This window comes from Gloeophyllum trabeum (genome assembly GCF_000344685.1).
Source record: "Gloeophyllum trabeum ATCC 11539 unplaced genomic scaffold GLOTRscaffold_00011, whole genome shotgun sequence".
NCBI lineage: Eukaryota > Fungi > Basidiomycota > Agaricomycetes > Gloeophyllales > Gloeophyllaceae > Gloeophyllum > Gloeophyllum trabeum.
Window position 1 is genome coordinate 722305 of NW_006920420.1, and position 25528 is coordinate 747832.

The 25528-nt window shown below is 54.6% G+C and overlaps 8 protein-coding genes across 8 annotated transcripts; 5 read left to right on the forward strand and 3 right to left on the reverse strand.

Moving 5' to 3' along the window:
- Positions 1-809: 809 nt before the first annotated feature.
- Positions 810-2867, forward strand: GLOTRDRAFT_100826 (general substrate transporter). The gene is made up of 5 exons (XM_007870217.1): positions 810-1274; positions 1334-1927; positions 1986-2097; positions 2147-2362; positions 2435-2867. The coding sequence occupies exons 1-5, from the start codon at positions 843-845 to the stop codon at positions 2686-2688; spliced, it is 1608 nt and encodes a 535-aa protein (XP_007868408.1). The 5' UTR covers positions 810-842; the 3' UTR covers positions 2689-2867.
- Positions 2868-5564: 2697 nt separating this feature from the next.
- Positions 5565-7930, forward strand: GLOTRDRAFT_45946 (cytochrome P450; the record flags this gene model as incomplete). The annotated part of the gene is made up of 14 exons (XM_007870008.1): positions 5565-5697; positions 5754-5851; positions 5904-5995; positions 6045-6088; positions 6144-6241; positions 6293-6465; positions 6519-6769; positions 6818-6884; positions 6944-7138; positions 7189-7218; positions 7277-7510; positions 7563-7595; positions 7647-7675; positions 7737-7930. The coding sequence occupies 14 exons, from the start codon at positions 5565-5567 to the stop codon at positions 7928-7930; spliced, it is 1671 nt and encodes a 556-aa protein (XP_007868199.1).
- Positions 7931-10854: 2924 nt separating this feature from the next.
- On the forward strand, positions 10855-13356 carry GLOTRDRAFT_140036 (cytochrome P450; the record flags this gene model as incomplete). The annotated part of the gene is made up of 14 exons (XM_007870218.1): positions 10855-10987; positions 11053-11150; positions 11203-11294; positions 11352-11395; positions 11452-11549; positions 11602-11774; positions 11829-12079; positions 12127-12198; positions 12270-12447; positions 12499-12528; positions 12583-12816; positions 12869-12901; positions 12953-12981; positions 13041-13356. 14 exons carry the CDS (start codon positions 10855-10857, stop codon positions 13205-13207), a joined length of 1632 nt encoding a protein of 543 aa, XP_007868409.1. The 3' UTR covers positions 13208-13356.
- Positions 13357-13591: 235 nt separating this feature from the next.
- Positions 13592-14769, reverse strand: GLOTRDRAFT_140037 (DnaJ-domain-containing protein; the record flags this gene model as incomplete). The annotated part of the gene is made up of 4 exons (XM_007870219.1): positions 13592-14305; positions 14365-14468; positions 14530-14544; positions 14611-14769. The coding sequence occupies 4 exons, from the start codon at positions 14767-14769 to the stop codon at positions 13843-13845; spliced, it is 741 nt and encodes a 246-aa protein (XP_007868410.1). The 3' UTR covers positions 13592-13842.
- Positions 14770-16862: 2093 nt separating this feature from the next.
- Positions 16863-20174, forward strand: GLOTRDRAFT_122393 (uncharacterized protein). Its single transcript, XM_007870220.1, has 2 exons — positions 16863-17232; positions 17282-20174. The coding sequence occupies exons 1-2, from the start codon at positions 17029-17031 to the stop codon at positions 19703-19705; spliced, it is 2628 nt and encodes an 875-aa protein (XP_007868411.1). The 5' UTR covers positions 16863-17028; the 3' UTR covers positions 19706-20174.
- Positions 20144-20580, reverse strand: GLOTRDRAFT_111858 (uncharacterized protein). The gene is made up of 2 exons (XM_007870221.1): positions 20358-20580; positions 20144-20303 (listed from the first exon to the last, which is right to left on the reverse strand). The coding sequence occupies exons 1-2, from the start codon at positions 20531-20533 to the stop codon at positions 20264-20266; spliced, it is 216 nt and encodes a 71-aa protein (XP_007868412.1). The 5' UTR covers positions 20534-20580; the 3' UTR covers positions 20144-20263.
- Positions 20581-21594: 1014 nt separating this feature from the next.
- GLOTRDRAFT_46105 (SEP-domain-containing protein) lies at positions 21595-22922 on the reverse strand (the record flags this gene model as incomplete). Its single annotated transcript, XM_007870033.1, has 7 exons — positions 21595-21727; positions 21785-21844; positions 21907-22254; positions 22309-22429; positions 22485-22606; positions 22679-22765; positions 22816-22922. The coding sequence occupies 7 exons, from the start codon at positions 22920-22922 to the stop codon at positions 21595-21597; spliced, it is 978 nt and encodes a 325-aa protein (XP_007868224.1).
- A 605-nt stretch (positions 22923-23527) lies between these two features.
- GLOTRDRAFT_63747 (MAGE-domain-containing protein) lies at positions 23528-25127 on the forward strand. Its single transcript, XM_007870222.1, has 5 exons — positions 23528-23731; positions 23787-23880; positions 23934-24410; positions 24465-24948; positions 25011-25127. Exons 1-4 carry the CDS (start codon positions 23546-23548, stop codon positions 24911-24913), a joined length of 1206 nt encoding a protein of 401 aa, XP_007868413.1. The 5' UTR covers positions 23528-23545; the 3' UTR covers positions 24914-24948; positions 25011-25127.
- Positions 25128-25528: the final 401 nt, after the last annotated feature.

Here is a 25528-nt window from a genome sequence, read left to right on the forward strand (position 1 = left end):
AAGTGGGGCGCCCTTTGTCCAAGTGGCCAGCTTGTCTCGGGTACCTCCTCGTTGCAAAAACAAAGCAACCGAGAGAGGCTTGCGTCGACAAAGGGGGCGGGCGGGAGTTATGTGATAAACGAATGACATTATGCGATTCAAGCCCAGCGAAGCCAGCCCAAGCCCCCGTGATTCGTGTCTGCCCCTGGAATCTCGATGGGCGGTGGATCCCGATTTACGAGGGGCATCCTGTGCAGCGGAGGCAGAACGGTGCGCAGGTGACCAGCAGGATCGTGGACGGGGGCGGTTGCGCTGTCAGTGGCGGTGGCGTTGACGAGGGGGTCACGGGGGCGCTGGTGTGGTGAGTTGCCGGTGTTCCTGTGAGAGGTGAGGACACTGACTGACCGCAGAGGATTGGTCAGTGGCTTCCCCTGTATCAGGTCGACGCAAGGTCCGGGGCACCGTGGGGAACCGGATCGGATCCGTCGGCATCGTTGCCAAGCTTCCTATTCTGGAATGTGACGGAATGTGAAGAGATCTGGAGATCGGGAGGCTTCTCAGAGTCCCGACTCCCTACCACCACCACCTCCCTCAAGACTCGAGAGACAGGCCGGGCTGCGGTGCATCACAAGGTCGATGCGATGTATTAGGATGTATTCAGGAATGAGAGACCAGACCAGAGTCGCGGCTGTTCGGCGTGCAGAGCCAGTAGGTTTACCCACCCCAGGCGACTGATGCTGCGATGACAAACCCTTGATGATCGCTCGTCTGCTCTGCCATGACGTCACCCCCTGTATAAAACACTGCAAATTTTCCTGCGTCGACACCTTGCACAGGACCCCCTTGTCTTTTCCTCGACCAGAATGGGCGCGCTGTTCTACATCCAAGGCGTCCCCATCGGGCCCGTCGCCGTGTCGCTCGCGCTCGTCGCGTCCATGGGCGGCTTCATCTTCGGCTACGACACCGGCCAGATCTCCGACATCCTCCTCATGCCCGACTTCCTCCTCCGCTTCGCCCAGTGCTCCACCCCCGGCGTCGCCGACACCTGCAAGTTCTCCACCGTCCGCGAGGGCCTCATCGTCGCCCTCCTCTCCATCGGCACCCTCGTCGGCGCCCTCGTCGGCGCCCCCACCGCTGACTTTCTGGGAAGGCGGTACGCGATGGTCAGCGAGTGCGGCGTCTTCATCGTCGGCGTCATCATCCAGATATGCGCCTTCAGCTCCTGGGTGCAGTTCGCCATCGGCCGCCTCGTCTCCGGCTTTGGCGTCGGCGCGCTCTCCGCCGCCGTCCCCATGGTAAGCCCCCCCTCCCCCTCTTTCCCACTCAATCAGTGTAGATACTCACCGGGCCGCAGTACCAAGCGGAAACCGCGCCCCCGCAGATCCGCGGGACGCTCACTGCGACGTACCAGCTGTTCATCACCTTCGGCATCCTCGTCGCGTACTGCGTCTCCATCGGCGCGCGCGAGATCGCCGGCTCCGGCTCCTGGCGCACCGTCGTCGGCATCGGCATCGCCTGGCCGCTCGTCCTCTCCACCGGCATCCTCTTCATGCCCGAGTCGCCGCGGTGGCTCGCGCGGCACGAGCGCTACGACGACGCCATGATCTCGCTCGCGCGCGTCCGGGGTGTTTCTAGGGCGGACGCGCCCAACCATATGCTCGTGCAGAAGGAGCTGGAGGAGATTAGGAGCATGGAGGAGTATGAGCGGAAGATCAGGGGTGGGTGGCTGGAGTGCTTCCGCTTTGGCGACGGGCAGAAGACGGGGTACCGCACGCTGCTGGGCATGGCGCTGCAGAGTTTGCAGCAGCTCACGGGCGCGAACTACTTTTTCTACTATGGTGCGACGGTGTTCCAGTCTGTCGGCATCCAGGATTCGTTCGTCACGCAGATTATTCTGGGCGCGGTGAATTTTGGGTGTACGTTTGGCGGGCTGTATGTCATGGAGCGGGTGAGTGGATCTTGTCTTCTGCTGTGAGGAGCTGCGGTTGATGGAAATGCGATGGTAGTTCGGACGGCGGTTCCCGCTGATTATCGGCGGCGTGTGGCAGGCCATCTGGCTCTTCGTCTTTGCCTCCGCAGGAACCGCCGGCGACCCGCAAAACGAAGGCATCGGCAAACGTAAGCGTCTCCCTCCGTCCTGCCTTGCCCCACTAACCCCCTTCAACAGTCATGATCGTCTCCGCGTGCCTGTTCATCCTCGGCTACGCCATGACGTGGGCGCCGGGCATCTGGATCCTCATCGGCGAGACGTTCCCGACGCGGAGCAGGGCCAAACAAGGCGCGCTGGCCACTGCGAGCAACTGGCTGTGGAATTTCCTGATCGCGTTCTTCACGCCGTTTATCACGCGGGCGATCGGGTACCGGTACGGGTACGTTTTCGGAGGTGCGTCGTCTCTCTTTCTCTCCTTCATTCCTTCTCCCTTCCTAACCCCCGCCCCCTCCCTCCGAAACGCAGCGTGCAACCTCCTCGGCGCGCTCGTCGTGTTCCTCTTCCTGTACGAGTCGTCGGACATCTCGCTCGAGGCGGTCGACCAGATGTACGCGGACCCGAATTGTAAGCCGTGGACGAGTCGCCGGTGGGCGCCGCCCGGGTATGTGGATAGGAAGGATCTGATTGGGCAGAGCCGCGCGGCGGAGGGGCAGAAGCCGCTCGCGAGCGGGGCGTTGGAGGAGACGAGGGTGGAGAAGGCTGAGGAGGGGGGGAGGTGATCATGATTCATGACGATTGATACGTTCAGGCGACGAGGTGTTTGATTCAGCGGTGTTGGTTTGATGATGTATTTCGGGCGTATTTGTATGATGCTATAATACTGACGGTACTGACGTAGATGTGTACTTGCCGTTTAATGCTACTTGTTCGCGATCCTGTCTGACCGAGTGTCTGCTCGTTGCTTTGGGGCAATCATGTTGGATTTGGGTAGGAGGGCGCCGGCGGAAGCGCCGGGCCGGTGGTTGATGTGTGGCACTTGAGCCTCGAGGGCTCCTTTTAAATTCAACTTTGTGTCTTCGGACTGCCCTCGTCCTACCCCCTTGCTTGCTCTTGACTCGATGTTGCGTACCATGCCCGATCTCGCCCTGGAGGATCCGGAGCCGCCAGCAGAAGATCGGTCCTCCGACTCAGTCGACGGGCCAGGGCTGAGAGCAGAGGGACGACGAGCCCGAGCAGGGTCGAATCCGAGTTTACACGGGCTCTGGTTGGGTCGGCGCTTGCTTTCGTCGTGTAGCGCTGCGACCGAGGATCATGCATCATGCGGGAGCTCGATGTATGCGGTGCCCAACTCCGACGGAGGGGCGGGGGGGGGGCTGTCCCTTGCAATCTGTGTCGAGCGGCTCGGGGGATGTGGGTGTTCCCGCGCCCCCGGCTGCTCTGCTCCTTCGTGCCGCGTTTTCCGTTCTACCATCTCGTCCATCTCAGCGTCGTGCCGCGGTAACGTTGAGTCCCTGCGATGCAGCCCTGCTCAGCGTTCCGCCGAGCTTCCCGCGTTGCCCCGCACTTCGCTCCCCGCGTCGAAGCGGGTGCTGAGTGACAGCGCTTGCACGAGAAGTGTCTGCGAACGGGTCACTCGGCACTCGGAGCCGCGGAAGGCTCGGAGGAGGCGCGCTCTTGGTTATGCTTATGGTCCCCCAAGAGAGACGAACAAGGACGGCCGATGAGTCACATCCGGTCGAATCTATCCAGTTTGTTACGCAGTGCGTTGTCCGTACCTTCTGTCGCGTTGCTTTACCCTGACTTGTGTAGACATCCCGTCCCCGTGATCATGATTGTGGATCGCAAGTGTGGGTTGCGGTGTACTACTTGCGGGCGGGGGTCTTCCTTGGGCGGCTGCGCAGGGCGCAACGAGCCTACTCGCTTCGCCCGAGTATCTCGCGCTACCCCACACTTCCCCTCCCCCGCGCATGGAAGCCGCTCCCGCCGTCAAAGAACCTTCTCAGAAGCGGCGGGGAAAGGCGGCTATGCTTGCGCTTAACATGGATAACGAGGACGTTCTATCTTGGGGACGTGAGTGAGATCCCGCCGTGGCAAATATAACTTGTTTGCTGGTAGTGCATGCGTGCCACCGAGCTGATCGTGGCTTCCGGCGCATCTCAGGATTGCACGAGCTACCGTCGCAGAGCAGAGAATGGTGGGACGCCGCTTCGACGGGCTCAATCTTGTAGCCGATAGTGTGACGTGTCCCGAGCCAGGATCAGCTCTGGCAGGGCCGAGTTCATGATTTCACGATCCAGCAGCGGTGGCCGCTGGGACCTCCCGGTAAGCTCTCGCCGTCCTTTGACTTCTGGACGATCGCAGGGCTGTATGTATGCGCGCCCTTCCCGCGTGCCTGCATATTGAAGCCCAGGAACCTGGCCTGACAGAGTCTTTGGAGACGTGACGACGCAGGAGTAGCGAAATGTGTGTTGGACAAGCCGGCTTGAAGTCCGTTCGCCAGTGCGTATAAGACATCCACGGAGTTTTTGAGTCTAGTAAGTTGAGCGGTTTAGAATACAATCAGGCCAACTATCGTGGCGTGTCTAGTGCCGATAAAGTGAGCTCTCTCTTCGTTCTGGTCCGATCTTTAAATCCGTTGCAATCTCTACGTCAGGACATTCTACATAGATCAAGACGAGCATATTTCCCACCTGGCGGTCGATATCTCGACTTAGCTAGTAAGGTAGTGGACTATTACAGATGCCGTCTATCCCCCATGCCCTATCGCGAGTATTGCACCAAACAATCGCCACTAACGATACTCAGAGTCGGTATATTTGGGGTGGAATTGGTTGCTCATGACATGTACCGTGGCAGGAGAGGTGCGTGACTGCCGATTTGATAATCCCTACGAACGCCGCGGGACTGTGCCTTGCGTGGCCTATAGTTCCGTGAATAAACTGTAGTGATTGCGTACGCGTCATCTCATCATAGAGCGATCTGAACAGGACCCGCAAACAGACGTCCAATGAGCCCGCGAAGCCTCGACAATGCTGTATTGTAATCCTCTATTGCCGGGCTGGGCGGAGATAAGGCATCTCCCCGTCAAGAGCCTCGGGTCGACAGCATCCACTCGTACGTGACGCTTCATCCACACCGTCGTCACGGCATGGGATCTGGCAATGTATGGGCCTCATTCGCTTGTTGACCCGATAACTCTGCTGCGTATGTCGCTAGTCGGTTCCTATCCTGGGAATACCCGGTTTTCCTCTCAGTTGCGTAGGTATATCAATAGCGGCCCTTTCTGCCGCTGACCAGATTTCTGCTTACTCTCTAACCTCCCGAAGGTGAATAACGGGATTCTTGGACGTCCTCTCGCACTCACGTACTTTGTGCCTACCAGGTTCTGTATCCCACGAGTACTGCACGCAGCGCGACATTTGCCGTTATTCACATACAAACTGGATCGAAATGGAGACAGAGAGCCGTGGAATGGGCTCATGTCGATTCCTTGGTAGAGCCTGAGAACGTAAGTTGTGCGTTGTGATTCTGAAGGTTAGACCCTTATGGAGACGCATACAGTTCAGGAGCTTCGTTCGGGTCCGCTCGCATATATATATATATATATTGGGCTCTGAAGAGAGGTTCTGTCAGCAATTGTCGTTAGCTTTGCACCATGGCCGTTGCGCTTGTCCAGTATGCGATCCTCGCGTCTTTTGTTCTGACTGTACTTTATTATCTGCCACGATGGCGTACGGGTCGGCACCTGAAGAACGTCCCTGGACCCCCATCACCGTCCTTGGTCACAGGTAAAATGCATCGTTCGACTGCTGAGTGATCCGGTGGTCATGTCTCTATGATCTAGGGAACCTCAAGCAGTTATACGACGCGAATGGATGGGACTATCATCACCGCCTTCTGGAGCAGTATGGCTCTGCGGTGAACGTCTCCGGATATCTCGGTGTATGACGTTTCACAGAGCATCCGGCAGAGCTTCTCATAATGATCTTGACAGCAACAAATTCTGTATATCTCTGACCCTCTCGCCCTCTATCACATCATCATCAAAGAACAGCCCATTTACGAGGAGCCCAAGTTCTTCTATCCGTTCGTCCTTTTCTTCAGTTTAATGTTTTGTGTCCTGACCGGAGGGAAGACTAAACTACTTGATGTGGGGTGAGGGAGTACTTTCCGTGCATGGTGCTTGTTCTCCCGTACATTTTGCCTTTTCAGTCTCGTTAACTCGCGTATCAAGGCCAGGCCCACAGAAAACAGCGTAAAATGCTGAATCCAGTATTCAGCACTAAGCATCTTCGGAACTTGGTGCCCATATTTCACGATGTCACAAAAGAGGTTAGCAGGAGAACGAATTATATCTGTGAGCGAGACTGACTACTTGATTAGCTTTGTAGTGTCATAGAAAGCAAGGTCTTGAGGGGGGAGACTGAGATTGATATGCTGGATTGGATGACCCGGACGGCTCTGGAGTTAATCGGAAGGGCCGGACTTGGCTACAGCTTCAATATCATGCGGGAAGGCACTGTCGATGAATATGGGTCTGCTGTGAAGTCACTCTTGTGGGTATCGATCAGCATGTTACAGATGCGAGTGCTAACCAGCGATTCTGCAGCCCCACCCTCTTTGATTTTGCCTTACTACTGCCTTTACTTCCGTACTTGATGAAGATTGGTCCTCCTCGTTTCCGAAGGTTTCTTGTAGAGAAGGTTTCAAATCAGAAGGTTCAAAGTCTCAAGGAGAAGATCGATATCATGGAGAAGACATCCAAGCATATATACCAGACCAAAGTGGAGGTCCTCGCGAAAGGTGACGAAGCTTTGTCGAAGCAGGTTGGCGAAGGAAGGGACATCATGAGCCTCTTACGTGAGGATGGTCCTCTTTTAAGGCGACCCGTACTGAGCTTGTTGTCAGTAAAGGAAAATCTATCGGCGTCTGAAGAGACACGGCTGCCGCTCTCCCAAGTTCTTGGCCAGATGAGGTACCCTTACCTACCAGTCCAGTCCTTCCCAGAATATCTACTTACATTTGCTGTTCAAGCACTCTGATATTTGCAGCTATGGATACGACTTCCTCTGCATTGTCTCGCATTATGTATCTTTTAGCTTCCAATCCTGAGGTTCAAGATCGACTGAGACAAGAGGTGCGGGATACTCTTGCAAAGGAAGAGCTCATGTTCGACGTTCTGGACCAACTGCCATTCCTGGATGCCATATGCCGAGAAACGCTCAGACTGTACGTGCAGGTGTATTCGGAACCCCACATGATCTGAAGGTTGCACATAGACATCCCCCTGTCACTAAGCTCGAGCGAAGGTAAAACCTCTTTGCTCCCCGATCTCACCTTAATTGATGTCCGTGTCCTTGCTATCAGGACTGTCAGGGATACTGTCCTTCCATTATCGATTCCAATTACAGGTGTCGACGGCAGTACCATCGATCAAATACCTCTTCCCAAGGGTTCCAACCTCATTCTTAGCTTGTTTTCCCTCAATAGGAACAAGGCTATATGGGGCGAGGATGCCTATGAATGGAAACCGGAGCGATGGCTAAAGCCCTTGCCTCCTAGTGTAACGGATGCCAAGATACCTGGCGTCTACTCGAATATGTAAGTGGCATTGTCGTCAGACAGACTCTTCTCCATTCAGTGGTATTTGCAGTATGACGTTCTCCGGAGGCCCTCGCGGTTGCATGTGAGTTCTCCCGCGCGTCTTTCCCGTTCCCCATCCTGATGTGTCCAACAGCGGGTTTAAGTTCTCCTTGCTGGAAATGAGTACGTACGGACCTCCATCCGAAGGCCGGTCGGCTGATAGCTCTGGCTTCTTGCAATGCAGAGGTGGTTATAGCGTCGCTAGTTGAATCATTTCGCTTCCAGCAGCCTGAGGATAAGGCCATCACATGGGATATGAGCTTCATAGCAGTACCGCGGCCGGAAGGCTCGGACAGCAAGTCACCAGAATTACCCTTGAAGGTATCACTTGCCAGATTGACCGGGGAACAGGCTCCATGCCCTGTTCAGATGGACTGAAGTGATGACCAGGCGCGAGTAGGTGAGACGTGCGATCTGTCTAGCGGATCCAGGATTCTGGTGGAGGCTCCAGTATGATTGTCATATTGGACTACGTACCAGAAGGACATTTATGACTGCGGTTTCATTGTGCCACGAGAATTGCTACAAGCTCCGACCTTCCCGCGGCCATAGGCACGGCGATTTTTCCGCATGTGGCCTCCCATCAGTACATTCACAACCAATCGCAGTCTTTCGAACCTGTTACGAACCTTGCCACTCGAAGGCTCTCTAAGCTACTGACAGCTGCAGCCTTGACACAAGACTATGTTACGCCCCTCGTACACTGGTTCGCAATGGCGTGTCGACTGCACGATTACGATGCGACCGTATGGTGAAGCTATCGACCAAACTGCGCGTTGTATCAATATTCCCAGTGAGTGTCTGAGTCAGCACCCGGGCATGTAGAATAAGGTCGATTCAGTCCTCATCTCCAACAAGGATCAGTAGTTCAACCCTCGGAGACTCCCCCCATAGATCGGGGTGGATGACTGCCTAGACGAGGGTGGGTCGTCCTGCGCTCTCATAACACTGCGCATATCAGGCACTGGGGGCTTGGGTGTTAGCGGACTTGCGCGTGTTTGGTACTGCCCGCCCTCGTCTTCAGATTCAGACCTAGTTCCATCTGTTTGGCTCCGCTGTAACTATCTGTACATGTGAGAGAGGCCAGGCCATAGTGTGTTCGTGTTCTGCAGTCTTGTTTACCCGGTACTGCTCACCCTGGCCTTGAAGTGAGTACTGAAAACCGGACTCAGCCGTTGGCAATTACTGTATCTACGGGGCGGTCTGGGCCGTACCGTTTAGCATTGTTATTCTGTACGTGGTTCCTCAGGGTTCCTCTCGTCTTACACCTCGTTCACAAGCCGGCCATACCTTTTTCTGCGGCCTCCACACTCAGGCGTGACCAGGTAACCGAGATAACCTGGTTGCTTCGGGCGCACTTCTTTTTGCCCCATGAAAACGAGTGCTGAATGACACCGCTTGCACAGATGCCTCGTATGAGCGGGTCACTCAGCACTGGAAGCTGCGGGAGCCCCGGAAGGCCTGCTTATGCTTCACAACGACAAATCAGGACGTCCTATTATGAGATGTGACTCGTGAGTGAGATCCGGTTAGATATGTACGAGTCTCAAGTTGCTTTGGCTCACTATAATATGCGCAGAGATCCTATTCATGTTTGCGGATTGAGGGTTACATGGGAAGCAACCGCTTGTACCTCGTGAGTCGGCGAACAGGGTATTGTTTGCGGGTGCACTGAGCTCGGCCTCATTCCCTTTGTACTTACACCGATTTCGAAGAATATCTCGCGCTACCCATATATATCCTTCACGCATTGAAGAGGATGCCAACCCGCTCGCTTGTCGAAGAACTGTCCACGGGCGGGCCAGCAGGCACTCGGAACCATGGAGGCCTAGGGCCAAAGCGTTCAAAACGAAAACCGGTGTTCTATCTCGAAGATGTCCGTGAGGTATGTGGCGAGTCATTTTGGTATTCTTAGCTGGGAGACTGGCATGGTGCATGATGTTCAGCCAATTCATCAAGCGGTTCGCGCACTCCGTCGAACCAGTACTGGCTGCACCACTTCATCGAGTATTCATGGCTAGCCTCGTGTGGTCCTGATGAAAACCTGAGAAGCAGTGAGCGTTGTTCCAAAATGGGCCAGCCCAATATACTTTATCGGGACTGTATTACCTAGATGGCGTGAGGTATCTTATTAGTGTACGAACCAGTGCAGCGATACTGGGGTCTAATCCTCCATTCGTCCGGGCACTTGATTGGCTGAACCTGAAAACAGACTTCGCACCAATCCTTCGGCGTTTCGGCCAGTTTTATACCAACTTCTACAGGGTCGTGGCGTTATACGCCAGTCGTGCCTACGCCTGCGTATGGAAGACCGGAAGCGGGACTCTATGGCTGACCTCCCTAGGAATGTGTTACGTGGTGATGCTCCAATTGTCCAAAAACAACCTGGAGTACCGAAGTATGTTGACCACGCTCCTACGATGTCTGGGTTAGTAGCGTTTGACATGGCGTGGTCTCAGGCCGGCATTGGCCACTACCTGGGAGGTGCGTGGCTGTTGATATGATATGATGCAGGTTACTTGCTGGGACCGCATTATCATAGTACACCTCTTCTCAGGATTGGGTGATCTCCGAGTCCTTGGTATCAGGATCAATGAACGAGACGACTATGGAACCGAAAAGTCATGATAGTGCTAACCGGAATCCTCTATAGGCATGGCGGGGCGAATATGAGGCTAATTCAAGTTGTCAAAGGCCTCTACCGGTGATCTACTGACCCGTTTGCATCATAACTCCGGTATCACCTCATTATGCTCAGCGAATCTACCGGTACACGACGAGGAGCCACACAAACGGCGGACGCATTGTCACACAAGCGCAGCGAACACGACACAGCAGGTGTAACTGCAGGAAGCAATCTGAGCCGGTAGGCCATATAGCATGGGCAAAAATGCCGTCGGCTTTTCCCCCAGCACTCGCTTGCTTCGAAGAAGCAGGGCAGGTATGTCAGGAGCTGCTCTGTCACATACATAATTCTGCTTACTCCCAACCTTCCGAAGCTGAACAATTGAACTTTGGAGGCCATCGCTGCCCCTCACTGGTACATACACGGTCATGTCAATTTTCCTCAAACGGTTGAGGTTGCGCCCACCCCGCATTACCTCCAAGCAGATTGGCTGGAAGCCGTTATTTCGAACCACGCAGGATTGCTTGGCGGGATACGAGAACCTACGGACTCGATCTAACTCCGGGGATAGAGATGTAGCTTAGGTATTCAAAATATTCGGCGAGGCCGTCCCATATATGAAGACGAAGGACGCTTCTGCTGTCACAACTTGCAGACTCTGCTGAGCTTCTGAGTCATGATCTTTGCTATCATTCAGTGGGGGCTCGTAGCCTCCATTGTTCTGGTCGCGTTATATCACCTGCAGCAGAGACTCACGAACCGTATATTGAGGAAAATCCCCGGACCTACACCGTCGTCCGCGATCACAGGTAAAGGTGGACGTTCGACCGTACTAGATGGTTGTGGCGCTCACGGCTTAATCACGATCACTCAGGGAGTTTCCAGGACCTTTACCACACGCAGGCATGGTCCTTTCACCAGGCCCATCTAGATCAGTACGGCGCCGTTGCGAAGGTCCAAGGTCTCCTCGGTGTAAGGTGTTCGTCAACAAATATGGAAACTCTTCTTACACTGAATTTGACAGGAACAAATGCTATACATCTCTGATCCTCTCGCCCTTTATCACATGATGGTCAAAGAGGAGCCTATTTACGATGAGTTTGCATTCTTCTACCCGTCCGTTCATCTCATTCTGTCTGATGCCATGTTTACTGACTCAAGCACAACTTGAAGGCTGAACTACTTACTCTGGGGGGAGGGATTGCTTTCTGTACACGGTGCGTGTTATCCGATTTACCCTACAAGTCATGGTCAAGCTGACGAGCAGATTAAGGTATGACCCACAGGAAACAGCGCAAGATGCTCAATCCGGTATTCAACGCCAAGCATCTCCGTGAAATGTGCCCAATATTCCACGATGTTGCGCAAGAGGCGAGGGACACAACTGGTCGTCACTGTGGCTAAGGCTCACTATTCCCTGTAGCTCCGAGCTGTCATCAAGGATAAGGTACAGAGAGGAGAAGCTGAGATTGATATGCTGGATTGGATGACTCGGACAGCTCTGGAGTTAATCGGGAGGGCCGGACTTGGGTATAGTTTCAAAATCATGCAGGAAGGTACTGTCGATGAATATGGTTCAGCTGTAAAGTCGCTCTTGTGGGTGTCCATGCTGTACAGGGGCGATGGACATGCTAACCACGCAGTTTGCAGCCCACACGTTTTCGAATTCGCTGTCGTGCTGCCTATCCTGCCTTACCTGATGAAGATTGGTTCCCCACGCTTCCGTAGGTTTATGGTGGAGATAACTCCCAATAAGAAGATACGTCGCATCAAGGAGATGATCGACATTATGTGGAAGACATCCCTGAATATCTACCAGACCAAGGTTGCCGCTCTCTCAAAAGGCGACGAAGCTTTGGCCAAAGAGGTGGGCCAAGGGAAAGACATCATAACGCTACTATGTGAGGATCGAGGCTATCATTGTTACGTTTACTGAGCTTGTTAACAGTGAGGGCAAATATGATGGCATCTGAAGAAGAACGGCTACCGCTCTCCCAAGTCCTTGGACAGATGACGTACAGTTAATTACTCCTACGCTCCCTTCCGCAGAATACTTACACTGGTATCACTACAGTACCTTAATTTTTGCAGCCATGGACACGACCTCCTCTGCGTTGTCCCGCATGTTGTATCTCCTCGCTTTGAATCCCGATGTACAGGCAAAGCTTAGGCAAGAGGTGCGGGAGGCTCGCGCAAAGGGAGAGCTCGACTACGACGTTCTGGACAAACTGCCATACCTGGACGCCGTCTGTCGCGAAACCCTGAGGTTGTACGTAGAATCATTGACCGGTACGTATATGTATTTCAATACTGTTTATAGGCATCCCCCCGTCACGACGCTCGAACGAAGGTGAATCTCCTTCAACTATCGCCGTCTCACTGACACCCATGTCTTTGCTACCAGGACCACCAAGGATACTGTTCTTCCGTTATCGACTCCGGTCAGGGGCATCGACGGTATTATGATTGACCAAATTCCACTTGCGAAGGACACCAGGATCATCGCCAGCGTGCTGTCATTTAACCGGGACAAGACTGTATGGGGGGAGGATGCATACGAATGGAAGCCGGAGCGATGGCTGAGGCTCACGCCGCCTGGCGCCACTGATTCGAAGTCGCCCGGAGTCTACTCGAATATGTACGTGTCACTGCCATGAAGAAATACGTCCTTCGTTAATGTGTGGCAAAAGGATGACTTTCTCCGGAGGCATTCGTGGTTGCATGTAAGTTTTCGCATCTGGCTACCTCTTCCCAGTCCTGACACATCGTTGCAGTGGCTTCAAGTTCTCCTTGCTGGAAACGAGTACGTGTGCATCATTCTGAAGGCCAATGTACTGACGCTTCTGGCTCCCGATAACGCAGAGGAGGTATTGATGACGCTAATAGAATCCTTCCGCTTCGAGCCCGTCGAGAAGAAGAGCATAACATGGGACCTGGGTATCATAACAACACCACGTGTGGAGCATACAGAGAACAACGGGCCCACACTCCCATTGAAGGTGTCAATTGCCGAGAAGCTCGCAGAATAAGGTCGATGTTACATTCAGATGACGGGTCGCAGACCAGGAGCGACAGCTGCTTTGGATCCCCTTACCATGCACGGATAAATACTCGTCGGTGTAGTAAATTTGGACGTAACACCGCAGATGATACATACAAGCGATATTCATTCAATCACACCGCCGCGTTTCCACTGCATATATGTTCATCTGTCAGTGCGTTGCACCAAACTTTGATCCACGATCCAATATATCCCCCCTTTTCCCGCCCAGCAAGAGACGCCGATACTGCCTCTGAAACTGAGCTAACCACTCGCGGCTCTTGTTGATACTTTCAACTTTGTAATACGAAGGACGTCTAAATTACCTCCCCCTGACATGACCAGCGATCCATCACAAATTCATCCACGAAACCGGCCACAATCTGCGTAACCTCGCCTGATCGCCCAACAACTGTCGATGAAGTCATGAAGCGTGGAGATGGGGCATGCGGGTACTGTTGTCCAAGTGGTCCCGATAGAACATGCGGGTTCCTGGCGATATAGAGACTGGTATCTCCATTAACGAAGACGCAGTCGACCTGCCAGATCAACTTAAGAGCGGGAATTAGGGTGAGGCGATCAACTGTCGGCTGACGAGGTGCCTCCCTATCTGCAAAATACAACCTATGTTGCACTCGCCGTGAAACCGCCACCGACAGTAGCGACGATCATGACAATCCCGAATACCTGCACAGCCCGCCAAAAGCCCGAAACGTTCCGCGCGCGGTCCTCCGCCGTCTGCCAGTCCTTCTCGCCCTTCTTCGTCCCCGTCGCGCGGCGCACGTACGGCGACGCGAACGGGTTGTGCGGGTACTGCGCCTGGGCGTGGCTATTGTGAGCATAGGTGTAGGGGTTGGGGCCGGTGCCGTGCGCGCGGTAGCCTGGTGGGGGCCGGTTGTAAGCGGAGTGGGTTTGGTGGGTGTATGTATGTGATTGGTGGGGGTGTTGGCGCTCCCAGGCGTAGGATGCACCGCGCCTGCGGCCTTCGTAGGCGGCTTGGGAGTACGGGTATTCGTGGCCTGGCGCGTGACTATGTGAGCGGCGGACTGAGCTGGAGCCTGTGGCTAATTCTCGGTCATAGGCGCGACTATGCCGCGTATTTATTAGGTGAGAGAAGGACTGTGAATACAATGGCTGCGGACGTACCGCTTCCTATCGTCCCCCAAGATAGAGTACGCCTCGCTCGCTGCTTGGAACTTAGCCTTTGACATCGGGTCATCGGACACGTCTGGATGGTGTTGCTTGCTCATCTGCCGTGTAAAGTGAAGCTTAAGATCCGCTTCCATTCGCTACAGTGATATAGACACTCACCTTGTAGAAGCTAGTCTACCAGGCCAGTTGACTGACCATAAGACCATTTCCTTTCCCTCATCAACACTAACCGCGGCTCACCTTTATTTGACTCTTTGTAGCATTATGTGGCACGTCTAACGTCTGGTAATGGTTTGACAAAAGAGAGGAGGATGCAAAGTTCTGGACTTTGCTTCTACGAGATATCGTTGAAGACCGAGTGGGTATCGACTTAGACAAGTGGGATCCTGAAGCGAGCATCATTAGATACTTCTAGCAGTACTGATGGGTCCTTCTAATCTCTCCAGCGAGATACAAGGAGTGCGATGAGGGTTCGTCAGAAAGGCTTCAGATTCAGAGCGAGCCCATTACATCGGTGATATGCATATGGGGTGCACGTGAAGGACGCGTTTTGGGTCACGCGTGACAAACGCGTCTTTGCCTGTACTGTACACGTTGAAGACGAACTTCATGGACATTGGACTGACTCCGACTGAGTCAGACTTATGGAAGCAGAACTTCTGATACAGTTGCAATATATATATACTCCGGTAAGCAGATTAAGCTGAAATCATCCGTCAGTAGGCAACTACACGCTGTGTCTACACGTCAGACACCGCTTGCATCGGCCTTCGCTCTGACCCGAAGGGAGCGAAGGCAGTGATAGGAGACAATGTATGAGATGTATGACAAGTGCTTGCAAGATGTTCCCCGACGTGCCGTTCACCTACTGAAAATGTATAGGCATGTCAGTACCATATTCACTGGGATCAAACGATGAATACTTACGGGCCCTCTTGATCTTGCCAAGACATCTGTACATTATTGTCAGCCGTCTGTATAAACTGAGCAGACAGTATGACTCACCTTGACTCTCTATGGGCCCAGCGCCGGCATTCCGGCACAACCACACGGCGCGTCTTACATGGATCGCCCTCCCCACTTACGTGCCATTCCGTGCCGCAGAGCGCATTGGCTCCCGGCAGCACACTGGGGGTTTTATGGGTTGCCCCTGTCGCAGGGTAGTACGCGGATCACCCTACCAGAGGGCTGCCCTATTTACGGAAGGTAGACCGGCGCGACTACCAATGAGGCTCTTGTCAGCCGGTGCTCTCATCAGCCGGTGAGGAGAGGGACGCACCCGCGTGGTGTGACTGACGAGCAGAGGTCTTGAAAGTCGCCTATCTAGTAGGTCTTGATCCACAGCCAGCAAGAGAATAGGTCTTGATCCATAGCCAGCTAGGAACCTTTGGGGATGTCTACCTACGTGTCTACCTACCGTGGTCAGTGAATCCAGCACCAGTCCCACGTACCTGTCATGAACACCACTGTCCATAGATCCCTTACCCAATTCGACGCCAGCGTGCACCGGTCCAGCGGTATACGAGCGAAGCGAGTGCGAGGTGAAATGTCGCAGGTAGATGGTGGTGGGAGGGAGTGAAGGCGCGCCTTGCGGGTTAGGACAGGAGAGAGGGTCTTATATACCCTCGCGAACGGCGGTTGACATTGTAATCTCAACCGCGTCTGAGGTAAGCCGGGCGAAGAGAGGTGGCTGACTGCATACCGTGTATGGTATGGGTATTACCGCATTTGGATATGACACGTTATACGGACGTAGAACGGAGAACGCTAAGTCCTGAGTACGAGTCGTTTGGGGCGATGGTTCCAACCGGCGTCGAGTGGCACAGCAGGTGGACGTGCGGAGCCGCGAACGAGGCGGACGCAGAGCTCGCGTCCCTGCAACTGGATACTATGTATGATTATCTACGAAAGGACGAGCTCGCACTCGAGCTCAAGCTAGCTCAAGCTGCTCAACTGTACGTGGCCTTGCGTTCGAGCATTGGAGCCGGCTTTTTCATAAGTTCAAGGGAAACGCGTAAGATAAAGACCGACGTTGTACCGACACCGTTCTACGCCTCCTGCATTGAAGCACGGTACATTTGCCTTCCTTTGGGTTGTCCTCTGAGAGTATCGACCGCTAGAAGGTCCTGCAGGGTGTCTATGAAGAGACGTTAACCTTTGGGGTTGCGTGCTGGCACGGAACGAACCCCTCGTAGAACTCGTACACGGCTCGTCCTGCAGCGGTGGGTTTTGTTTTCTGCAGCGACCAACGGCTACTGCACATGAATAGAAGAGGCGTGTTCAAGTCTTCAGTACATTCATGGAATCCTTCGTAGAGCGGCCTCGCGGGAGCGTCGTGTATTCATAGTGGACTAATGTACACAAGCCATAGAAACAGACAACAAGGCTCCGAATCGCCTTGCCAACTGGACGAAGAAGCAAAATAATTGCCGCCGGAGCAATCGACTTGCGTGAGACGTCAAATACGGAGGTAGCCGACGTCTGATTGATCCCCCTACCCCTCATCTGTAGCCTTTGTTTGCTGGCCTGGGTACACGTTCCTTTCATGAAATTTCTTGCTTAACTTTGCATACGCACCCTGCATTCTTTGTCCTCGACCCTCTTTCGCCTTTCGGTCAGCTTGGGCTGGGCCTGAGCGTTTCTTAGCTTTGGACAGCCATGGCGGCGATCCCACCTCATTTGCGCACGGCGCAAAGTTCTGAGTCCGTCGCGACCGTCAAGAGCAATGCCAATGGGAACCGTGACTCTAACATGGTCAGGGCCTCCATTCTGAATACGGCCCTGGAACTGGGGGTAGGCCGAAATAAGACCGTTACCAACTGGATGTTCAATGGAATCGACGAGGAGGACGAAGAAGAGGAGGTGAGCGTGTTTATGTACCTTTTTGGGACTACCTAATAAAGGTCACTAGTCTACCATGTCCCCTGCTTTGACGTCTGCTTCGACAGCCACGTCGGATGAAGGGGTTTTCACTCCTCAGAACGGCCGCGGGGGCTTTGTCTACCCGCGGCTTGATGCCTATAAGCCAGATGCTCCATCAACCATTAAGCCTCCTGGGAGGACTATTGCGTTCGATCTTACCCGCCCCCCGCCCACTCCCGATAACCCCAGTAGTGCACAGGCCCTCCCACCTGTTCCTCAGTCAAATTCCGGTTTTCTTAGATATAGATTGGGAAAGTCTAAATCAAAGCGTGAAGATGGTTACGAGACGGATGGTGCCGCGACGGACTCAGGTAGCAAGGGTAAGATTAAGAAGAAGAAGAGCAAGAAGGAGGTAAAGGGTGGAGGAGAGGGCTACGAAACAGACGGGGCGGGCACGGACTCCGGTAAGAAGAAGAGCAAGAAGAAGAAGGACAAGGAGGATGGCGAGGAAAGCGACGGGGGCTATCTCTCTGATTTTACCCGCAGTCGGAAGAAGAAGAAAGAAAAAAAGGCGAAGGAGGCAGCGGCGGCTCAGGCGGAAGACACAGACGCGAGCGGGTACTTGTCCGAGGCCTCTGCCAAGCGGAAGAAGTCATTCTTCAGCAGGAACGCGGGCAAGTCCGGCTCGAACTCGAACTCCAGAGGTTCACCATCGTCGGAGACCCCCCCGCCCGTCCCAGCCCTCCCGGACTTCCCACCTAACCTGCCCATCGCCGGCCGGTTCCAGAGGCCCAGCGAGTCGAACAGTAGGAGCGATACGCCGTTATCTAGGGAGACGCCAGACTCGGGTGCTCACCTTAAGAAGGTACCCTCCCACAGCAGCGGGTCGAGTACGAGGGAATCAAACAGCCGGGAAAATGCAAGCTTTGGCCACTCTGGATCCTTTGACCGCTCGAGTGAGCGCGGTACAGGCTCTCACGAGTCCCAACGCGATGCTCTCAGCAGTCCAAGTAAAGCGGAAAGCAATAAGAGCCGGTTTAATTTTGGCCGGTCACCGTCCAATTTCTCCGGAGCGGAGACTACTCTACCTACTATATCTTTACCGAACTCGAGGGCGATATCTCCAATGCCTTCTGGTGGCGTGTCTCCTGGCGACACAGGCTCAAGACGACCGACACCCCTGAACCTGTCTACTCCGTCTGGGTCAGCAGCAGCCAGTCACTCACCCTCCCTGTCCCTCAATTCGGAGTATATATTTGTGACACCTGGTGCTACACCAAACAAGTCTAACCCGAACGCCAATCTCCTGCCAGTGTCTCCCGCTCCCACCGACTACTCTCTCGTACCATCCGTACCTGGTAACGAATACACCAACCCGTCGCCGCAGCCTAGTCCCGCGGGTCTTGAGCGACCGAATGCCCTCGCCCATTATGACCTGCCTCCCCCAAGCCCGCCTCCCAGCGGTCCCCTGCCGGACGTTCCGCAGCACCAGAACGGCCCCAGCGTACCCAAGATCGAGATCAAAGTCCCCAAGGCTGGCCCCCCTTCGTCCTTCCTCGATTTCGAAGCGCAATCGCCCTCCACGTCGCGCAGCACGTCCCCGATGTACTCAGGCGCGCAGCGCGGGCGTACGTCGCCCTTTCCCGTGCAGCCGCTGCTGCCCCCCGAAGAGTCCGCGGAGCTTATCCAGCGGACGAAGTCGCCGACGGTGCGCTCCTCGTCGGCGCTGGGTTACTACCAGAACCGGCCGTCGGAACGGCTGAGGCGCGGGCATAATCTGAGCGAGGACGGCTTGAGGTACCTCGACGAACGGCCGGGGCCGCTCGTGCGGTCGCCGTCAACGATGGCGCGCACGCGTCCCGATGTGTCGAGGGCGCCGGACGTTATGGCGGGTGTCAGTATCAATGTTGAGCAGGCGAGCGAGGCGGACGATGCGGAGTGGGATGATCGTGCGGAGTTGGATGAGGTAATCTCGAGGTTCCAGGACAGTGCGAGGCAGGAGCGTGCGCAGCAGATGGAGCCGAGTATCCCTGCCGGGAGAATTGGCAGCGCGCTCTCGCCACGCTTACGTTCGCCGAATAGCCATGGCAATTCGTCGCCGCAGCCGAGGATCATCGTGGGTCGTGACCCGGGGTACGGGTACGAGCCTGAGGACGAGGAGGAGTACGGGGAGATCGAGGACGAGGATGTGGAGGATGACGACGACAAGTCGTACTACCCCGAAGACGACAAGACCGCTGGACGGAGTACCATGTATATGATGGAGAACGGGGAGGACCTGCGGTATTCGATGTATACGGACGGAGATCGGACGAGCCGGGGCAGCTTCTTGAACGAGGACAAAAGCTGGGACGCAAGGCAGCGGTTCCTACAGCGCGTGGAGGCGCTGTACGAGGATACCGGGAGGGAGAAGCCCAAGCCGCCGCCAGTGCCGAAGCTGGACCCGGCGCTGCGGGCGAAGTTCCAAAATTGAGGTGCCGGCCGCTGTGTTTTGCACTATCTATCTTTTCGCATTTCTTGTTGTATTGTTTATTCCTTAAGCTCACCTCAGTCTCCTTGGCTCTTTGGTACATGTCTACCTGATATCACAGTCTTCACAGACTATACACATTCTCTGCTGCTGGTCTCGCGTCCGTGTTTGCAGATCTGACAACCCGACAACCCCCGTATATAGACGTATGTACTACCTCATATTCGTCTGGTCTTATTCTCCGCATTTCTAGGTATATCATCGTCGCATTTATCATACCCGCTGCGCGTAGGCTTATTTAAAGTGATGCACCGTCGTTCATATGCAGAACTTATAGTTTAGTGTAATCTAGCTACGGTCTCGGTTTCCACTCCAAGAGATTGTGAGGTACAGTGTACTGAAGGCAGCAGTATATTATACAAAGTTGCAACGGAATGGAGAATTTCATTGCATAGCAATAAAGAGCGACAACGTTTCAGGACAAGAGATACCAGGACAAGGTTACTGAAAACAGTGGGTTTGAAAGTAGCTGAAAGCAACGCCCATCGTTGCATGAGCCAATTAGTGCTGGCTGTAGCAATCGCGGCATGTGGTCGTGTTACTAGAGAAGCAGAGCAAATCAGAATCGCTCGAACGAGAGGGACAGTCAACCAACCTCATCGAATCCTCCAAGCAGCAACTTCGGCATACCATCCTTCCACAACCAGGCACTAGAGTTTCTTCGTGGCCTTTATCAAACTTACTCCGGTCCTCGGGCCAGTCTTCCTCTTCGTCGTCTCGGGCTTTCCTTCGTCGTCCGGCCGTCGGGGTGGTCTCATTGTTCCCGTTCATATGCACGCTGCTTAAAGAGAGTGCTGCCCGCCGGGGAGATCGGTCAGGCGTTACCGGCGGCGTAGGCGAGTAGGTGAGGCTAGGAGTGGGTGGCAGAGAAGACGGCGGGCACGCGTTGCATGTGCGGGAGCATATCGTACATGTCGGGGCATGGCACCTGCGCATCACCATCAGACTCCATCAATAGAGAGACAAAGAGCGAGGGGAACCTGGCACATATAATTAAGGGGCATCCGCGAGTATTGAGGGACCGGTGGCACGAGTTGCATGCGAGCGGCTTGCCCGGCCTGATCGCTTCGTGTCCAGCTTCAGCTTCCGGACCTCCCAAACGTTCTTCATGAGTTATGCCAGTATTTGATAGCAGCCGTCTCCTCTTGTTAGGCAGCCTCTTGATTGGGCCTTCAATGGGGTGATTAGAACAGTGTGGCGGGCACGGGAAATAACTGACGAGATGCGGCAAAGCTGGCTGATGAGTCCATCGTCGCCGTCATCGTAGAGAAAGATGTAAACGCGTCAAGTCTACGGTGTCAGTGCCACCTCGAGCAGCGAGCCAGGTCACAGCGGTAGGTGGAAGAGTGAGGACAAGCTTCAAGCCACACGTAGAAGCTCGGCAAGGACCTGCACGGTGATCGAACGGAAGCTTCCGATGCGAGCTGGATACATATCCAAGCATAACGAAAAAAAAATCAAAACAAAACGATTGAAGATGCTCTTCAGATTCTACGGACAGTCCAAGGACAACCTACTGCTATTATCTCATAGGAGAAGACTCCCACCTGTAGCTTGAGCTTCACGCCATACGGGCGCAGACTGGAATTTGCAACAAATCCACGAAAGGAAATGGGATTCCCATAAATGGTTATGTCTCATCATGATAAGTTCAATAACAATCAAGCCACAGTAGATTTGTTCGAACGTTCATGATGATCTGGCAAAGCGCGTCCATGGTCTATCTGTGATACATCGGGCGTTCCAACCCCGCATATGCATTGCTTGGAAGACATCACCCATGTGATGGGATTTAAATAATACAAGAATATATCACTGGCTGTTGTCGACGTCTATACCCAACGCTGAACCACGACGCTATTGACTAGACCCGCCTGCTCTAGGGTCTGGGAGTCATCATCTAGCACGCGATTCGGGAACGTCGTGCCGATCGTGTACGGACGCGCGTTATTCTCCGGCCGGGATCTGAAATAACGCGTGATCAGTGATGGGTACGTGGGTGTAGAATTAGAGGTTACTGACGCGTTGATGAAGTTCCTGATGTCCTTGACCGTGTGCGTCAAGTTCATCCTCGCCACAAGCCTAAAACAGTGTATCAATCAGCAAACCCGACCCTTGCACTGACCACAAAAACCAAGACACACCTAGTCCCATCCGCCAACCGAATCAGCACACTCGTCGTCGGCTTAGTCTGGTCGACCTCAAATCGCGTCTGTATACTCTGCGGCTCGCGGTCCGGGCCCGCAGCGGCACTCCCACTCGCCGCAGTGCTTCCACTAGCGGCTGGGAAGCCCCCAGGCATATTCGACGTGGACGATCCTTCCGCGAGGGGCACGAGCGACGGGATGGGCGAGCCGAGCCGGTGGCCCGAACCTGTGAAGGGGACACCGGGGCGCTTGGGCGGCGGCTGGTAGTCTTCGTTGATGCGCCGCGCGACGCGGAGCTCGACGGGCTGGCCGGGGAGGACGTTCAGGACATGCGGCGGGGCGAGGCTGTCAGTGGGGTCAGAAGAATGGTGGGAACGGAGGAGTCAAGACGTGACGTACCCAGCTTCGATCTGGGCGAGGAGACGCGCTTCCTCGGGGTTGTCGTAGCGGCGGAGCTCGCCGTCTTCGACGCTGAACCCGTCTCGCCAGAAGGTGAGGTGGCGGATTGCCGTCTCGGTCACTATACCGCGGGTCCAGTTCAAGTATCGAATACGCGTACGAGAGAATGAACATACCGTCCTGGGGAGGCGCGTCGGGGTCGGGGATGTACTGGCTCTCGATCTCGTCGCTTCCCAGAGTGTGGCCTCCGCCGACGAAAGTAGTGGGCCGCGAAGGTCCTGCACCGCCCATGCCAATGCTGGGTGTCTGTCCTCCTCTGTGCAGCACGCGTAAGAGCATACGAATGGGTTTTTTTTTTAGGAACACGCACTCAAAAGCCCTCCTCAGAATATTCCGCACGGCGTCTCCACCTGGGATTCCACCTCCAGCCCTGTCCGGGTTCTGCACCGAGATCCCACTGTCCGTCCCATGAGCAGCGGGAATTATAGATACATAGAATCAACTCACCTCCTCTCTCCACCAGCATACCAATCGACCGGACCCTGGTCCTCATCGTCTTCGTCCTCGCCACCAAGCGCGCCTCCCGCCGGGCCAGGCCCCAGCGGCCCGCCCATCCCCCCGCCCATCATCGGCGGCGGCGCTCCCCCTCCACTGCCAACGTCGCGTAAGGTCGCGATGCGAGGGCCGCCCGATGTACGGCTCTGTGGTCTGTGCATGAGTGAGTACATTGCCCTGATCTCAGCTGATCTGCGAGTGCCGGGGCAAGTACCTTGAGTTGGGGGCACTGTTGTCGGAGCTGTTCCAGTCGCCGATTCTGCCTATTCTCGGAGCCATATTCGTTACTCCTGTTCAGTAGTGAGATTGAAGAATAGGTATGGGATGCAGTTTGAAGAGAAACTGCGCGATACGGGTGAGTGCAGTGAGAGCGCCTAAGGCTATAGATGACCCGTCTGTGGTGGCCTGGAAGGACCTCGAATACTTCGGCCTATCAAAGGCTTTCCCCGGAACTGTCTGCGACAAACGGAAGGAGAGTCAAGTCTGCGGGGTTCTGTGGAAGCAGAGACTCGAAGATTTCTGAAGTTATAGCTCTATTCCAAGTTGTCGAGTGGCCTGTAGAATTACTGGGTCCATCAGTTATTTGTTACGAGGTTTTCGGGGGCTTGATAACGTGACAATGTGAAATTAGCCAGGACGCGTCCGAGCGCGTCGCCCATTATTGCACCCATCATCATCGAGCATGGCACGCGCAGGTCCCTCCCGTTCGCAAAGAGCCTCGCAGCCCAGCCAGCCTCAGCGCCCCCGTAGGGGAAGAGACACTCCACGCGATGAGGAAGACTCAGCCGCAAGTGCCGAGGAAGGAGACGAGAATGGGAACGAGGAAATGGAGATAGACGAGGACCTCCACCGAGATAAAGGGGAGAGCGTACGTATTCACCGTCTTCGGAAGATGCTGTAGGTGTCTCAAGGCGATGATATAGGAGATATACAGGAAAGCCAATGACCTCGTGAGGTTGGCGCTTTTCACGGAACATAGGAGGGTGCCGCTTAGGAGAGAGGAGATCAGTAAGAAAGGTGAATGCTGAATGCCGCTTCCTGATGGAATAGTGCCTGACCATTTTTTATAGTCCTGGGATCCAACACGCGTTCGTTTAACGTGGTGATGGAACAGGCGCAGAAGATCTTGAGAAAGACGTTCGGCATGGAACTCGTAGAGCTTCGTTCCCGAGCGGGGCTGGATCAGGAGGAGAACGCGGAGGCAGATGGGGAAGAGCGCACGGGCTTGAAAAAGAAAGGCGCGTCCCTCTGGACTCCTTCTCCGACGGTAGTATTGACATCTTGCATTACAGCTGCGGCTGCTGGATCGAAGACCTATATCTTGCGCTCCGTACTCGACAGCAACCTGATTGAGCTCGCCGCAATTACGGATGCTGCCATTATCGAGGAAGAGATCGTGGACATTCCCGATAATGACGATGACGAGGAGACGTACCGGACATATGGGAGCATTATTTCCTGGAGCAGTGCTGACCAGCTGCAGGCCATTGGCATCCTCTACGTGGTCCTGGCCCTGATCCTCGTGCACGGGAAATCACTCAATGATAGTACGCATCCATATTGTCTATGCTCTTGAACTACTATTGACACGCTGAATCAAGTGGCCCTCCGGGCCTACTTGAAGAAACTCCGCCTCCCTCCAAACGCACCCGTCAACTTCACCCCCACCTCCACACACAAGACTCTCCCGATTGATACCTATCTCTCCCAGCTCGTCCGTCAGGGCTACCTCGACCGACAGCGCGTGGGCGAAAACGCGCAGAAGGGCGGCAAGCGCGGACGCGCGCCGGCGACACAAGCGGGCGAAGACAACGCCGCCATCGAATGGCGCTGGGGCACGCGTGCGCTGAGCGAGGTGGGCGAAGTAGGCATCGCCCGGTTCGTGGCGGAGTTCATGGTGGAAAGGCAGGTCGAAGATGAGGAGGAGGATGGGGAGGAGGACAATGAACGGAGAGCGAGGAAGAGGGAGCAGGAAAATAGGAAGAAGGTAGAGGCTATGGTGAAGGGAATAAAAAGGGCTGCTAATGGGTCGCTGAGCGATGTGAAGTAATGGAGGAGGACTTTTGAGTGTGTAATCCAGGCTCGGTTGGTTACTTTACTTCGATGTATGTTCAGGCTACATCTGTTCTAATTGATGTATTGCGTAGATCATAGGCTTTTGTCTGCTTTCCTGAAAGCCATTACGATGCCTGCAAGTCTACATCATCTCCAAGCGTGCTGCCCACTACAGGATGCTCGATTCTGACCTGAAATATGGCTGCGATGATGGCGGTCGATTTCGACCACGATTGTTGAATTCGGCGGTTATCGGATTACCCTTACAGGGCTTTTTAAATATGCCTGGTCGGCCTACCGGTCATTTCAAGCGTTGAACTAGAACTGTCTGAATTGACATGCTGAACAGGCGACATATCTCGATGCGGTAATGGTGTTACCCAAAAGGGTATCACCGTCATTCGCACACTGTCCAAGTCAGCCACCCCTCCAGACATCACCTCAGACACGGTTGAGATTACAATGTCAACCGCCGTTCGCGAGGGTATATAAGACCCTCTCTCCTGTTCTAACCCCCAAGGCGCGCCTTCACTCCCTCCCACCACCATCTACCTTCGACATTTCACCTCGCACTCGCTTCGCTCGTATACCGCTGGACCGGTCCACGCTG